General features: G+C 43.5%; 1 protein-coding gene across 3 annotated transcripts in view; it reads right to left on the reverse strand.

Annotated features, from left to right (window-relative positions):
• Positions 1 to 15,675, reverse strand: part of LOC144500773 (uncharacterized) — a 77,168-nt gene that overhangs the window by 41,049 nt on the left and 20,444 nt on the right. For all 3 annotated transcript variants that reach the window (XM_078224210.1, XM_078224207.1, XM_078224211.1), the window contains exons 4-6: positions 14,296 to 14,395; positions 9,088 to 9,257; positions 3,800 to 3,958 (exon numbers count right to left, since the gene is read on the reverse strand). In XM_078224210.1, the coding sequence (XP_078080336.1) occupies positions 3,800 to 3,958; positions 9,088 to 9,257; positions 14,296 to 14,395 (429 nt within the window). The remainder of the gene's footprint in view (positions 1 to 3,799; positions 3,959 to 9,087; positions 9,258 to 14,295; positions 14,396 to 15,675) is intronic.

Raw genomic sequence — 15,675 nt, forward strand, 5'->3', positions numbered from 1 at the left:
TTAGATAAATGCGAGGTGATGCATTTTAGTAGATTGAACCAGGGCAGGACTTACTCAGTTAATAGTAGGGCATTGGGGAGATTCACAGAACAAAGAGATCTAGGGGTACAGGTTCATAGCTCCTTGAAAGTGGAGTCACAGGTAGACAGAGTGGTGAAGAAGGCATTCAGCATGCTTAGTTTCATTGGTCAGAACATTGAATACAGGAGTTGGAACGTCTTGTTGAAGTTGTACAAGACATTGGTAAAGCCACACTTGGAATACTGTGTACAGTTCTGGTCACCCTATTATAGAAAGGATATTATTAAACTAGAAAGAGTGCAGAAAAGATTTACGAGGATGCTACCGGGACTTGATGGTTTGAGTTACAAGGAGAGGCTGGATAAACTGGGACTTTTTTCTCTGGAGCGTAGGAGGCTGAGGGGTGATCTTATAGAGGTCTATAAAATAATGAGGGGCAAAGATCAGCTAGATAGTCAATATCTTTTCCCAAAGGTAGGGGAGTCTAAAACTAGAGGGCATAGGTTTAAGGTGAGTGGGGAGAGATACAAATGGGTCCAGAGGGGCAATTTTTTCACAGAGGGTGATGAGTGTCTGGAACAGGCTGCCAGAGGTAGTTATTGCGGTGGATATAATTTTGTCTTTTAAAAAGCGTTCAGTCAGTTACGTGGCTAAGATGGGTATAGAGGGATATGGGCCAAATGCGGGCAATTGGGACTAGCTTAGGGGTTTAAAAAAAGAGCGGCATGGAGAAGTTGGGCCGAAGGGCCTGTTTCCATGCTGTAAACTTCTATCACTCTGTGACAAAACACCCCCCCTCTGTGGGGGCCCGTGACCTATCGCCACCCCCACCCCACATCGCCCAGACAGATCCATCCCCCCCCCCCCCCCAACAAAAGGATGACTGGCCCGATCCCACTGTGATCACTGCCCTGAGCAACCGCCCCCCCTCAATGATCGTCCTGCTTCCTCCTCCCACCGATCCCTGGTACAGAGTGGCAGTGGGTCGCCACCCTCCCCCCCTGCCCCCAGTCTTGGCCCATCCTCAGTAGGCCCTGCCCCCTATGGCCCCACCCCCTTGGCACTGCCCGGTGCCTGGTGAGCAGTGCCAGAGTGAATGGTGGGAAGTGCCAGGCCACCTCCCTTGCCCCCGACCTCCCCAGTGAGCCTCAATGGGCCCCAGTTCTACTGGCGAGGCCATCACAAATGGTCCCCGTTGCTGGGGATCAGCTGTGATTCTCGCCGGGGAGAATCTCTCCCGACAGGACCACAGAGGCAAGTGAGCCTGGACGATACAGTGCCTGAAATGGGCACGAGGCTGATTGTGCTGGATATCCAGTGCCGGTAAGATCATGAGAGGTGAAAAATCAGGCATGAACCTAACTTCTTGGCTCTCGCATGATCCTGTTAGCGGGGCACAAGGGTAAGATTGCCCCAAGGGAGTGGGAAAGGAGGAAAGAGAGAGAGTGAGAAACGATAAGAACATAAGAACTAGGAGCAGGAGTAGGCCATCTGGTCCCTCGAGCCTGCTCCGCTATTCAATAAGATCATGGCTGATCTTTTCATGGACTCAGCTCCACTTACCTGCCCACTCACCAAAACCCTCAATTCCTTTACTGTTTAAAAATTTATCTATCCTTGCCTTAAAAACATTCAATGAGATAGCCTCAACTGCTTCACAGGACAGGGAATTCCACAGATTCACAACCCTTTGTGAAGAAGTTCCTCCTCAACTCAGTCCTAAATCTGCTCCGCCTTATTTGGAGGCTATGCCCTCTAGTTCTAGTTTCACCTGCCAGTGGAAACAACTTCCTTGCTTCTATCTTATCTATTCCCTTCATAATCTTAAATGTTCCTATAAGATCTCCCCTCATTCTTCTGAATTCCAATATGTATAGCCCCAGTCTACTCAGTCTCTCCTCATAAGCCAACCCTCTCAACTCCGGAGTCAACCTAGTGAATCTCCTCTGCACCCCCTCCAGTGCCAGCATATCCTTTCTCAAGTAAGGAGACCAAAACTGTACACAGTACTCCAGGTGTGGCCTCACCAGCACCTTTTTCAGCTGCAATATAATCTCATTGTTTTTAAACTCCATCCTCTAGCAATGAAGGACAAAATTCCATTTGCCTTCTTAATTACCTGCTGCACCTGCAAACCAACTTTTTGTGATTCTTGTACAAGGACACCCAGGTCCCTCTGCACAGCATAATGCTGCAATTTGTTTACTATTTAAATAATAGTCCATTTTGGTGTTATTCCTACCAAATTGGATGACCTCACATTTACCAACATTGTACTGCATCTGCCAGACTCTTGCCCACTCACTTAGATTATCTATATCCCTTTGCATACTTTCAGCGCCCTCTGCACACTTTGCTCTGCCATTCATCTTCGTGTCATCTGCGAATTTTGACACACTGCACTTTGTCCCCAACTCCAAATCATCTATGTAAATCGTAAACAATTGCGGTTCCAACACTGATCCCTGAGGCACACCATTACTCACTGATCGTCAACCAGAAAAACACTCATTTCCCCCCACTCTTTGCTTTCTATTAGTTAGCCAATCCTCTATCCATGCTAATATATTACTCGTAACACCGTGCACCTTTATCTTATGTAGCAACCTTTGGTGCAACACCTTGTCAAATACCATCTGGAAATCCAAATAAACCACATCCACAGGTTCCCCATTGTCCACTGCGCACATAATGTTCCCAAAAAATTCCACCAAATTTGTCAAACATGACCTGCCCTTCATGAACCCATGCTGCGTCTTCCCAATGGGACAATTTACATCCAGATGTCTCGCTATTTCTTCCTTGATGATAGATTCACGCATTTTTCCTACTACAGAAGTTAAGCTATAGTTACCTGCCTACAGTTACCTGCCTTTTGTCTACTGCTTTTTTTAAACTGTGGCATTACATTTGCTGTTTTCCAATCTGTGGGAACTGCCCCAGGGTCCAGCGAATTTTGGTAAATTACTACTAGTGCATTTGCTATTTCCTCCACCATCTCTTTTAGTACCCTGGGATGCATTCCATCAGGGCCAGGATACTTGTCTGCCTTTAGCCTCATTAGCTTGCCCAACACTACCTCTTCAGTGATAATGATAGTTTCTAGAAATAAGGATAGAGAGAAAAAGAGAGAAAAAAGTGCGAAAGGAAAGCAAGGAAAAACTTGAGTGAGCTTCAGAAGCGCTGTGCATGAGACACAAACTGTGCTACTCAGGGCTTGTTTGGGTGATTTTGTGTTATCTAATGTCAATGTATATAGTATTTGTTATATTTGATGATTTATTTTAATTTGCAAGTCATTCTGGTTAGGAATGCACAGTGCTGAACACATCATATAGTATTGCAACCCGTACGTTGTTTTTCCAGCCTATACATGTCTGCAGAAACCCAATTCCAGCTTTAACATTGATCCCTATGGAATCCACAATTCATTAAGTTGCAATTTTCAGGAACGCCACCATGGCTTTAAGCGAATCATTTCTGTTATCCAAAAGCAGCTTTATCTGTTTGGCACTGCTGTACATGGGATGCGATTTGAGTGATTAAGGGACAGCTCAGCACCCACAGGCCTTAGCAAAGAAGTTCTGATTAAATTTCTAAATATTTGTGCAAACTCTGTACATCCTTTCAAGAAGCAAAAGTTTTAAATTCAAATACTTATGTTGTTTAAAATATAATTATTGAAAACTGAGCAACTCAGAATATTTAGCAGAGGAATTTTGATCCGGTGTGCCCAATGATAATGTCCAAGGTTGCTTGCTACACCGTTTTAATGTACCTTAATTATATCCAAAGCTCTAGAATGTTCTTCCTTGTCTTGCACAGCCTTTGTTTCAAGCTCTTTGATCTTTTCCTTCAGGACTGTGTTTTCTTCCACTAGTTTCTGATTGCTGGTCTTCAAAGTCTCCTTCTCTCTTTCTGTTTCTTCAACTTTGTCCTATTGCAGAGGCATTTTAGGAAAACAAGAGGTAAAACATGAAACATATTTGGAAAAGCTGGGATCACTGCAGAGTTTTTGGAAATTCATCACATCTCATTGTGAAAGTTCAAGTTACGAGAGATAACAAGCTAGTGATTCCAGGCCGGCACCGTACGAGAACTAAATATTTGGGAGTGATCAGTTTCTGGAAAAGACAACCAGGATTAATCTAACGGAACAGGTTTTAATATTGTTGTAAACCAAGGTTCAAGCACTGCCTGAGACTGCAACTGGAAATATACCTCCGATTTTTTCCCCATCTCTCCTGATAAAGGGCTATTTAAAGTATGCCAGCAGCCATCAGGTGCCTCCCCCAGAGAAACGCTTTCAGCTGAATTTAGTCAGTTACTGAATTTCAAAGAGCAATGGAGGCCAACAGTGTCCACCACCCATAATTCCCAGTACTGCTCCCCCCCCCTTTGCACCGACACAGATAAGGGGGACATTGAATATATTGAAGTTGGTAATTTCAGAGAGTAAAGCTTGTGCTTTGCTGATAATTGGTGCCACAGGAGAGCACAAGATTCATATGCACAAGAAAGTTTAGTCAGCCCACCTTCGCTCCCCAAAAGGACAAACTATTTATTCTCCACCTCCCATCACAGCATTTAACAACTTCAAGATTTTTACGGATGGTTCAGACAATTGTCTTAAGCCCACACTCCAGCTCTAATGATATAATCATTGGAAGCTAATGGAATGATAATGTGCAGATAATAATCAAGGAATGAATAATGTGCGAGAGAAACTGAAATATAATAACCATTCATTCACTGTGCACAACGGCAACAGACAGTTCCATCATTCCATAGTGCTACAACTTCCTGTTGTGGTCCACAATCTATTCCAATGTCTCGAGAATCAGTGTCGGGAACGCTGCAGTGATGGAACACGTGTCTAATCCGTAACTCCTCACCTGGTGATCTACCAAATTCCTTCATTCCACCATGGCAAGTTGCCAAGTTGATGCTCAGTTGTTTTAACAGTGGGATCCACAGGAGCAACAGTTCGATTTTAATGGGATGTTTTTGCTCACTGTATGGAAATGGAAGTCTCCTAACAACCTTCCAGCATTCCCTGGCCTTGTTTTACTGGAGAGGAATAGACTGAGGGAACAGCACTGCTGATATTCCACAGCAAGCTCCGTCAATGGAGGCCGAGAATCATATGGGAGCAGCAATCATTCTGAGGGTCACAGATAAAGGAAATGCAGGCTGCAAGACACTTTTATGAGCATCACTGATTTAAAACATTTGCATCTTCTCTCCCAACAGATTAAAGAGCAGCCCTGGCTAACAGTCATGCCGAGAAGCCCTGCAGTCTAATCTAACTTTCAGCAAATGTCGAAAAAAAAAATCTCCCAGCTCCTAAAACAACCAGTTTACAAAACGTCAGCTACGTGATTGGGAGGTTTGCGAGAGAATGCATTATACGGATTCTGACTCGAGGACCCAGATGACTTCAATTACTGCAATAAATTTAAGCTGCTCAAACACTGGTATTTCACAGTTCACCGGTAGTGGAATTATTCAGTGCAACCGCAGCCAACTCCTGATACCAATTAGTTTACAGAGCCACATCCCACTAAAACCAGCAGCTCTCTGTAGTATGAAAGAAAGCAAATCCTGCTTATTCTTATTTTTAAACAATTCACTCTTCCCTTTCCGGTCTTCACAGTGCCACAAAAACTGTTCCTCAGAGCTTGTTTCCGCCATGCATCAATCACTCTCCACTAGAACATAAAAGCAAAAGAATGTTGCTGGAAATCTCACAAGAGAACAGAAAGTACTGGATAGAAAGAGCAGGTCTTGCAGCATCTATGGATACAGCTAATGTTTCAGTTTGATGGTAAAGGGTAGACATATAACAAGTTTTAAGGAAGTATGTAGAGTCAGAGAAAGGAGGGAGGGTGGAGAGAGGAGGAGAACAAATGGGAGCTCTGTGATAGGGTGGAAGGCAGGAGAGATGAAATGACAGAAGCGATGATGCTGGAAGACAAGAGGAGACGGTAATGGTGTCAACTGTCGTGCCCTTGCCTCTGTCGGAAGGCTATGGGATCAAGTGGCTACTTCCTATTTTAAAAGCCTCAAAGTGCTTCACAGAAGTGTCATCAAATGGGTTCAGGAGAGGCAGAGCCACTTGCAACATGATCTTTACCCTTTGGTAACAACCACAAGCGACTGATGAGACACTTAAGGTGTCTTTGTTAACCTGGTGAAGGCTTTTATCGGAGTAAATTGGGAGGCCTGTGCAAAGTCTTGGCCGAATCTGGATGTCCTGATAAGAGCTGTAAATCTGAAGGAGCGGGTTCGCAATGGAATGACGGCCACTGTGATGAATACATTGGCCCCTCTGAGGCAACAAGTGGTATAAAACAGGGATATGCTACAGCTGCTGTGCTCTGCAGTATTTTCTTTGCTGCCACGCTTTCTGGAAAACTTGATGGAAATGTTGATGAAATTTACATCCAAGACAGAACAGATGGCAGTCGCTTCAACCGGAGATATCTGAAATCTTCAACTCAGGTATCAGAGAGGATGATGGTGTCTTGGTGTCAAATTGTGAACTTGGCCTTCAAAAAAATTGAGCATCGTTTTTCAAAAGTGGCTAACAACAACTAACCATCAGTTCAAGAAAGACAAAGATACTCCACCAACCAATTTTGACTATACCCCACCTCCTATAACTATCAGTGACACAACCCTGAAAGTTCGAGATAACTTCACCTGTCTCAGAAGCACAAACTCCAGAAACAACTGCATTGACAGCAAAATGCCAAATAGAATTGCCAGATCAAGCTCAGCATTTGCCCCTTTACGTGGAGACTGGAAGAAACGTAAGTTTGATACCTCAATACTTGCTGTGTTGCCATGATCCCAGCTGATGTTACTGCTGGACAGTCAGGACCCACAATGGAACCCTCAATGTTTAGAGACAAGGATGAACAGAGTCATGGGACTGGCAATTAACTAATTGAACATTTATTAAACAGGAAAATATGAATTGTTAAACACTATTCCTTCATGCCACCTATATCTTCACAGGTGTTTTTTAAAATTGATTTACGAGATGTGGGCATCGCTGGCTGGCCAGCATTTATTGGTCATCCATGGTTGCCCGTCAGATAGTGGATGAGCGCTGCCTTCTTGAACTGCTGCAGTCCCTGAATTTTTAAGGATATACAAGTTACAAAATAGATAGCGTACTCTAATGTTCTCAGTAAGTACACAGTCCCTGTAACTCAACAGGCCAACTGTGGTCAGATGCCACCCAGTACAACCTCAGTGGATTTCTCATCAAATTCACCCACATTCTGGTCACACTGTGAGCCAACTGCTCTCACTGGAACGCTGACTTCCACGCAAGTGTTTCCACACTCCGCACTTGAAAAGCACAATTGGAATTTTCTCCCAAAGAATGCTCTCTCTCAGATGCCTTTACCAAGAATCCACTTACAGGATTTCAATCTCTCCTTTCAGTATTCCTCTGCCTTGAGTGGCCACATGCATTCAAGCTTCCACACAATCTGTCTGGTACTCAGCCATGCCAACAGAACATCACTGCTTCACAGGTATCAAGATGTCACCAAACTTTTGATTTACCTCTGATGTCTGGCTTCTCACCTAACCAACTTTACATCTGATTCTTCCAGCTGTCTCTTTAACTCAGAGCACTTTCTCTGTGTTTTACTTGAATTCTTCTTAACACGACCTTCTTCAACATCTTGTTCTTTGTTCCTTTAACTTAACTGTCTTCCTGAGATATTTATCCCCAAATCTCTCGGTTCTGGACTTGTTGTTCTTTTGGGAAGTCTGTTTTCTGTGGCTCCCTGGTCCTGTTTAGCTTCTCCTGGGTCTAGCTTACAACTAACTCAAGCTACTTCTATCCTACGATGGTCCCTGGTTGCTAAGCAACAACACAGTTTTCCTTTGAACCCTATTTCCTTTCACGTCATAATCCCTCATCATCAGGCATACATCTAACCATCCTGCAGTGATTAACCCTTCCAAATGCAGAAACACAAAATTAAACTTACTTAAAAAGCTGTGTTATATCTCAAAAACCACAAAAACCAAATAGAAATTATTTAAATTATCTGTTTCCTGGCAGCGTAAAAACTGCAGTAATAACTACCTTGCTACATGCCTGTGAGATGCAGATTACCTACTCCAGGCATATTAAGCACTTGGAGAGGTTCCACATCAGATGTATTCAGAACATCATGGTAATCAAATAGGAGGACAAGTGCCCCACATGGAGATACTTCAAAGAGCTGAAAGGTCTGGGATTGAAACACTCATCATCAGAGCCCAGTTCAGATGGAGTGGACATGTAGTACATAGGGCTGACCATAAGAAGGTAGCCATGCATTGACAACTTAAACTAGGACACCATCTTCAAGGTAGGTCAAGATTACAGTTCAAGGCTTTTTTGAAGGAGAACCTCAGGACTGGGAGAAAAATGCTAAAACAAACTACCTGGGGAGTGACCTCACATAGTGATATTGTTTTCTTCAAAGAGCAAAGAATACAGGCAACAGAAGGCATGCTAGAAAGCCTGGGCAGTCCCAACAAAAGACAAAATATTCATCCATGCCCCTATGGAAATCCATGCAGATCTTCAATCCACAGCTATGTTACTGAATGCACGCACGAAATGGCCATCTTCAATAATAAAGTTAATGTGGCGAAGACCACGATATTGAGCAAGATCTTACACTGATCCACCTAAGAGATATTTGGGCAGATGGATGAAAGCTTGGTCAGATGGGTAGGTTTTAACAAGGAGAGGGAGGAAGAGAGGCAAGGAGTTTAAAGGAAAGAATTCCAGTGCTTCGCATTTTGGCAGCTAAAGGCACAGCCACCAATGGAGGAGTGATAGAAATTGGGGATGCACAAGAGGCCAGAATGGGAATATCCCTGAGATCTTGGAGGATTGTGAAGCTGACCAAAAATAGATCTCAAAAATGATAACCCCCTTGATTTGACCTTTTTAAAGAGAGGATATCTCCATTTGTCCCTCAGATTATCCCGGTTTAGGTGTGCTGAGCTTTGAAAACCAGATAACCGAGGATAAAGATGACTCACTTGGGTTGTGATGATGAGCATTTCTTGGTTGTAATCGTTGTCCAGGTGGTCAGACGTGCCAGAATGAACCGGTCTGAATCCAAAAGGTGTACTTGCCCCACGGATCTCACCCTTCTGAGTGACATAGCAGAACTGGTAAAAGTCATTGTAGTCCTTTGGGAGATAATAAGCTAAAACAGAAGAAAATACAGTCTTTAACACGTGAATAAATGATTATGAAAAAAATGTCTTTTATGTTTTTCATTAACAATGAACTAAAATCTTATTCAAAAGTCAAACAAGGACCCTCATACCACCTCTTCACAATTCTTCATCCTACTGTAACCCCCACTAATTTTACAAGCAAACTACCACAATGTTGTAATTGTGTACAGTACATTCCCACTGATTACTCCTGGTTAAACATACTTACTTTTTTGGTTAGTTTGGTTATTTACAACAAAAAGTGTTCGCAAAACAATTAGTGTCCTTTTCCCCCTGGTTACTGACAATCCTGTAAGAGTTTTAACAACACCAGGTTAAAGTCCAACAGGTTTATTTGGTAGCAAATGCCATTAGCTTTCGGAGTGCTGCTCCTTCGTCAGATGGAGTGGAAATCTGCTCTCAAACAGGGCACAGAAACACAAAATCAAGTTACAGAATACTGATTCAGTATTCTGTAACTTGATTTTGTGTCTCTGTGCCCTGTTTGAGAGCAGATTTCCACTCCATCTGACGAAGGAGCAGCGCTCCGAAAGCTAATGGCATTTGCAACCAAATAAACCTGTTGGACTTTAACCTGGTGTTGTTAAAACTCTTACTGTGTTTACCCCAGTCCAACGCCGGCATCTCCACATCATTACTGACAATCCTGCCAGTGGAAGAAATTTCTCCCAAGTTATTCTTTCAAAACCTCACAAGGATGGTGTTGGGACAACTGCATCCTGCAAGCTTGGTGTATTAGCCCTTGAGGAATGTTGCCAGTTAGTGGGTGCCATTGGGCACATAGGATTGGGCTACATGTGAATCGTAGGGACTTGAACAGCAAACTTATACTGGGAGCAACAAGAATAGAAATCTAGGGAAAGAACACTTCTGATATTTCCACAGATCTGGGAATTTCTCTGAAGATGCCAGTCCAACAGGAAGGGAGGCGTTGCTCGATTCAGTTCTTAGAAATAAAGTTGAGCCAATTGGATCCAGTGTCAGTGGAAGAATATTTAGGGGACAATGATCCTTATATCATAAGGTTTGGGCTGACTGTGAAAAAAGACACAGAACAATCCAGAGTAAGAATAATTAATTGGGGAAAAACCAACTTCAGTGAGAGTAAGAAGAGATCTGAACCAAATAAATTGGAGTCAGAGGTAGGCAGCAAACATGGTAGGTGTACAATGGGATACCTTCAAAGAAGAGATAGCTTGTGAAAAGTCAAGGTATAATCCCTCAAAAGGAAAAGGTAAGACAAACAAGTCCAGAGATCCCCAGAGGACAAAATAAATAGAAATTAAGATAAAGAGGAAACAGTGTGCTTACGAAAGATGTCTGCTAGAAAATACAACTGAGAACCAGGCTGAATATAGAAGGCTCAGAGGGAAGATGAAAAAGCAAACAAAAGAAACAAAGAGGGAGTATGAAAAGAGACTGGCAGCCAACATAAATGGGAATCTCAAAATCTTCTATAGGCACATAAATAGTAAAATGGTGGACGTGGGGAGTGATGGGGCAACTAGAGACCAAAAACCAGATTTACACAGAGGCAGGGATCACAGCCAAGATACTAAATACTTTACTCTGTCTTTACAAAGGAAGAAGCTGGTATCCTGGCCATGGTGAAAGAAGACCGGAAACCATGGATGAACAGGGATATCCACTGCTTGCTGAAGTCCAGGTCTGATGTGTTCAAATTAGGCGACCCTGACCTATACAAGAAAGCCAGATATGATCCAAGGAGATCCATCAAAATGCCAAAAGACAGTACTGGACCAAGCTAGAATCCCAGGCTAGCCACATGGACCCCCACCGACTATGGCAAGGTCTGCAAGACATAACAGGCTACAGGATTAAGGCATGTAAAATCGCTGGCACCAATGCACCCCTCTCTGACGAGCCCAGTGCATTCTATGCCCGTTTTGAGCAACAGATCAGCGAGAGCACGTCCTCCACCCCAGAAGCCTCAGATGAACCTGTATTTGAGGTCACCATTGCAGATGTCAGAGCAGTCTTCTTGAAGGTCAACCCACGGAAAGCGAATGGCCCGGATGGGGTACTCCGAATGTGCACGCAGATCCTGTGCGGATCAGCTGGCGGGAGTATTCACAGACATCTTCAACCTCTCTTTAAAACAATCCGAGGTCCCTATCTGCTTCAAGAAGGCAACCATCATCCTGGTACCAAAGAAAAGCCAGGCAGCATGCCTTAATGACTATCGTCCGGTGGCTTTGACATTTCTCATTATGAAGTGCTTCGAAAGATTAATCATGGCATGAATCAATTCTGGCCTCCCAGATTGCCTGGACCCACTATAGTTCACCTACTGCCACAACACAGCAGACGCCATCTCCCTGGCCCTGCACTCAACTCTGGAACACCTAGATAATAAAGACACCTATGTCAGACTCCTATTTATAGACTACAGCTCAGCCTTCAACACCATTATTCCTATGAAACTCATCTCTAAACTCCGCGGCCTGGGGCTCAGCTCCTCCCTCTGCGACTAGATCCTGAACTTCTTAACACACAGACCGCAATCAGTAATGATAGGCAACAACACGATCATCCTCAACACTGGTGCCCCCCAAGGCTGTGTCCTCAGCCCCTTACTATACTCCTTATAGACTTATGACTGTGCGGCCAAATTCCCCTCCAACTCGATTTTCAAGTTTGCTGATGACACCACTGCAGTGGGTCGGATCTCAAACAATGACGAGACAGACTACAGGAAAGAGAGAGAGAATCTGGTGAACTGGTGCAACAACAATAATCTCTCCCTCAAAGTCAACAAAATGAAGGAGATAGTCATCGACTTCAGGAAGCGTAGTGCAGAACATGCCCCTGTCTACATCATTGGGGACAAAGAAGAAATGATCGAGTTTCAAGTTTTTAGGTGTCCAGATCACCAACAACCTGTCCTGGTTCCCGCATGCCGACACTATAGTTAAGGAAGCCCACCAACGCCTCCAATTTCTCAGAAGACTAAGGAAATTTGGCATGTCCGCTACGACTCCCACCAACGTTTACAGATGGGCGGCACGGTAGCACAGTGGTTAGCACTGCTGCTTCACAGCTCCAGGGTCCCGGGTTCGATTCCCGGCTCGGGTCACTGTCTGTGTGGAGTTTGCACATTCTCCTCGTGTCTGTGTGGGTTTCCTCCGGGTGCTCCGGTTTCCTCCCACAGTCCAAAGATGTGCGGGTTAGGTTGATTGGCCAGGTTAAAAAAAAATTTGCCCCTTAGAGTCCTGGGATGTGTAGGTTAGAGGGATTAGCGGGTAAAATATGTGGGGGTAGGGCCTGGGTGGGATTGTGGTCGGTGCAGACTCGATGGGCCGAATGGCCTCCTTCTGCACTGTAGGGTTTCTATGATTTCTATGCACCATGGAAAGCATTCTTTCTGGTTGTATCACAGCTTGGTATGGCTTCTGCTCTGTCCAAGACCGCAAGAAGCTACAAAAGATCGTGAACGAAGCCCAGTCCATCACACAAACCAGCCTCCCATCCATTGACTCTGTCTACACTTCCCGCTGCCTCAGAAAAGCAGTCAGCATAATTAAGGACCCTATGCACCCCAGATATGCTCTCTTCCACTTTCTTCCATCGGAAAAAGATACAAAAATCTGAGGTTATGTACCAACTGACTCAAGAACAGCTTCTTCCCTGCTGCCATCAGACTTTTGAACGGACCTACCACGCATTAAATTGATCTTTCTCTACACCCTAGCTATGACTGTAACACTACATTCTGCACTCTCTCCTTTCCTCCTCCATGAGGGTATGCTTTGTATAGCGCGCAAGAAAAAATACTTTTCACTGTATGTTAATACATGTCACAATATCAAATCAAATCAAAAGAGGTAATTCAGCTACTAGAAGGGATTAACATTGTTACAGTGGTGGTATTGGATAGGCTGCATGTACTAAAAGTTGATAAGGCTCTGGGACAGGATGAGATGTACCCAAGGATATGGAGGGAAGAGAGTGTGGAAACTGCAGAGGCATTGGTTATAATATATTATTCTTCCTTAGTCTCAGAGGGGATGCCAAAGGACTGGAGAATTAGGCCAGTGTGCAGAAACCTCTGGAAACAATAATTCAGGACAAAGATAATCGTCACATGGACAAATGAGTGTTAAGGAAAGCCAGCACAGATTTCTTAAGGGAAAATTCTGCTTAACTAATTTGCAGGAGCTTTTTGAAGAGGATTGATGAGGGCAATGCTGTGGATGTGGTGTACATGGACTTCCAAAGGCATTCAATATAGTGCAGCACAACAGACTTACGAGCAAATTCATAGCTCATGGAATAAAAGGGAAGGAGCAACATGGATACAGATTTGGCTAAGTGGCAGGAAACAGAATGTAGTGGTTAATGGATGTTTTTTGAGCTGAAGAGAGGTTAGTAAAGGAGTTCCCCGGGGGTCAGTGTTGCTTTCCCCAATGTATACTGATGAGTTCTTGGTGTACAGGGCACTTGCAGATAATAGGAGACCTGGAAGCATTGTGAACTATGAGGAAGGTGGTACAGGACCTCAAAAGGAAACAGACAAGTTGGTGGAATGGACACACACGTAGCAGATGAATTAAATGCAGTGAAATGTGAAGTGATTCATGTTGGTCGGAAGTACATGGAAAGACAGTATAAAATAAAGAGTGCATCCCTAAAGCGGGATGTAGGAGCAGAGGGATTTAGGTGTATATGTGCATAAGTCATTGAATGTAAGAGAGTCAGTAATAAAACACACAGGCTGGAAAGTGGCACTATGTAATCTGTCCATTTGGAGAGCCAGTGTGGATACAATGGGCCAAATGGCCTCCTACTGCACTGTAATGATTCAGTAATTGTGACTTAAACTTATGATCCAGTAACACAAGTTCAAACCTCACCATGGACGGTTTGAGAACCTGAATTCAGTTTTAAAAATCTGGAAATCAAAAGCCGGTGGCCATAAAAGGAAGTTGCAAGATTGCTGTAAACACCCAGCCAGCTCAAAGTTCTCTGCTGCAAGAAAGTTACCTTCAAACGTCACTTGCTGCTGTCGCTCCACCTGGTTGTCCTCCTTGGGGAGCGGGGCCCAAACAAAAGTGTGATAATCACGAGCTGTGTTCCAACCAACCTTGAATAAATGAAACATGGTGTTAAAATGATCTCACTGCAACCAGTTGTCAAAATGCATCTGGGAAAAGGAAAGAAGAATGCAAAGGTTTATTGGTAAAGGCAATTATTCGCAGAAAACATCCATTTGTTACCACATCAGAACATTGGATGTAGAAGAGGCAGGAGGGGTGGGCAGCAGTTCAGAGAGGATTGTCCTACCTCACCAACAGATTATCTGGTGATGATCGCATTGATGTTTGTGGACTTTGCTCTGTGCTCTGAATGCGCTGCTGTGTTTTATATGTTGCAATAGTGACTACACTTCCAAAGTACATCACTGACTGTAAAATATTCAGTGCCTTGGTTTAATATTTCATCTGAAAGGTGGCTCCTCTGACAATACTGCACTCCCTTATTACAGCCTAGCTTACACACTCAAGGTAAATATGAAAAGGTAGATGATATACAGACAGACGTTGGTGACATGATAGATAGATGCTGAGCAAGATATTGGCAATGGATATATGATAGAGAGGGAGGGGGAGAGAGAGTCAAACTAGGTTTACAAAGTGGAGGTTGATAAAAGATACACAGAATGGATAATGTGCAGATAGGCTATATTTCAAGTAACAGTTGCAGAGTTCTGTGCTGGAATTTTACCGCCAAGCCTGCTCTGGAATCGGGACGGGCGTGGCTCACAGAATGGGATTCTCTGTTGGGATTTTACGAGCCTCCTAATTACATCCAAACATTACAAAACAAATGTACTGCAGGCTGAAAAATGGATAGATAGATCCCATAATTCCAGAAGTAATCATTTTTGACTGTGTCGTATTTTACGCATATTCTTGCGACAAATATTAGAGACGAAGAAGTAAGTTACAGACTACATCCAAGTACTGGAGATACTTCCATTGGAAAGGAATGCCACAATGAGTCACAGACTAGAACCTAACCAAGGTTAGGTTGCTTTATATTTAGAACAGATTGCTGCGAGCTTTGCAAGACTCCTTCCCTAATATTAAAAAATGTTTGGAAATGTTGGTTGCTGTAATTGGAAAAAATTCCAAGTCTAGGAAATGTAACAGACTGAGAAAAAGTATTGTTTGGTGTGAAGTACACTTCTATTTTTCGCTATGAAATTAGCTTACTTGGACAAAACAATGTTTTGTAACAAATTAATTTGGGGGTTCAATGTTCCTTCTGAGCAGTGGGAACTTGAAAAGGGTTATCTTTCATTCCCGACAATATCTGGTGAGACCTTTATGAATTTTGGCTCAAGTGTTTCAAACCATTGGG

This window comes from Mustelus asterias, chromosome 11 (genome assembly GCF_964213995.1).
Source record: "Mustelus asterias chromosome 11, sMusAst1.hap1.1, whole genome shotgun sequence".
Taxonomy (NCBI): domain Eukaryota; kingdom Metazoa; phylum Chordata; class Chondrichthyes; order Carcharhiniformes; family Triakidae; genus Mustelus; species Mustelus asterias.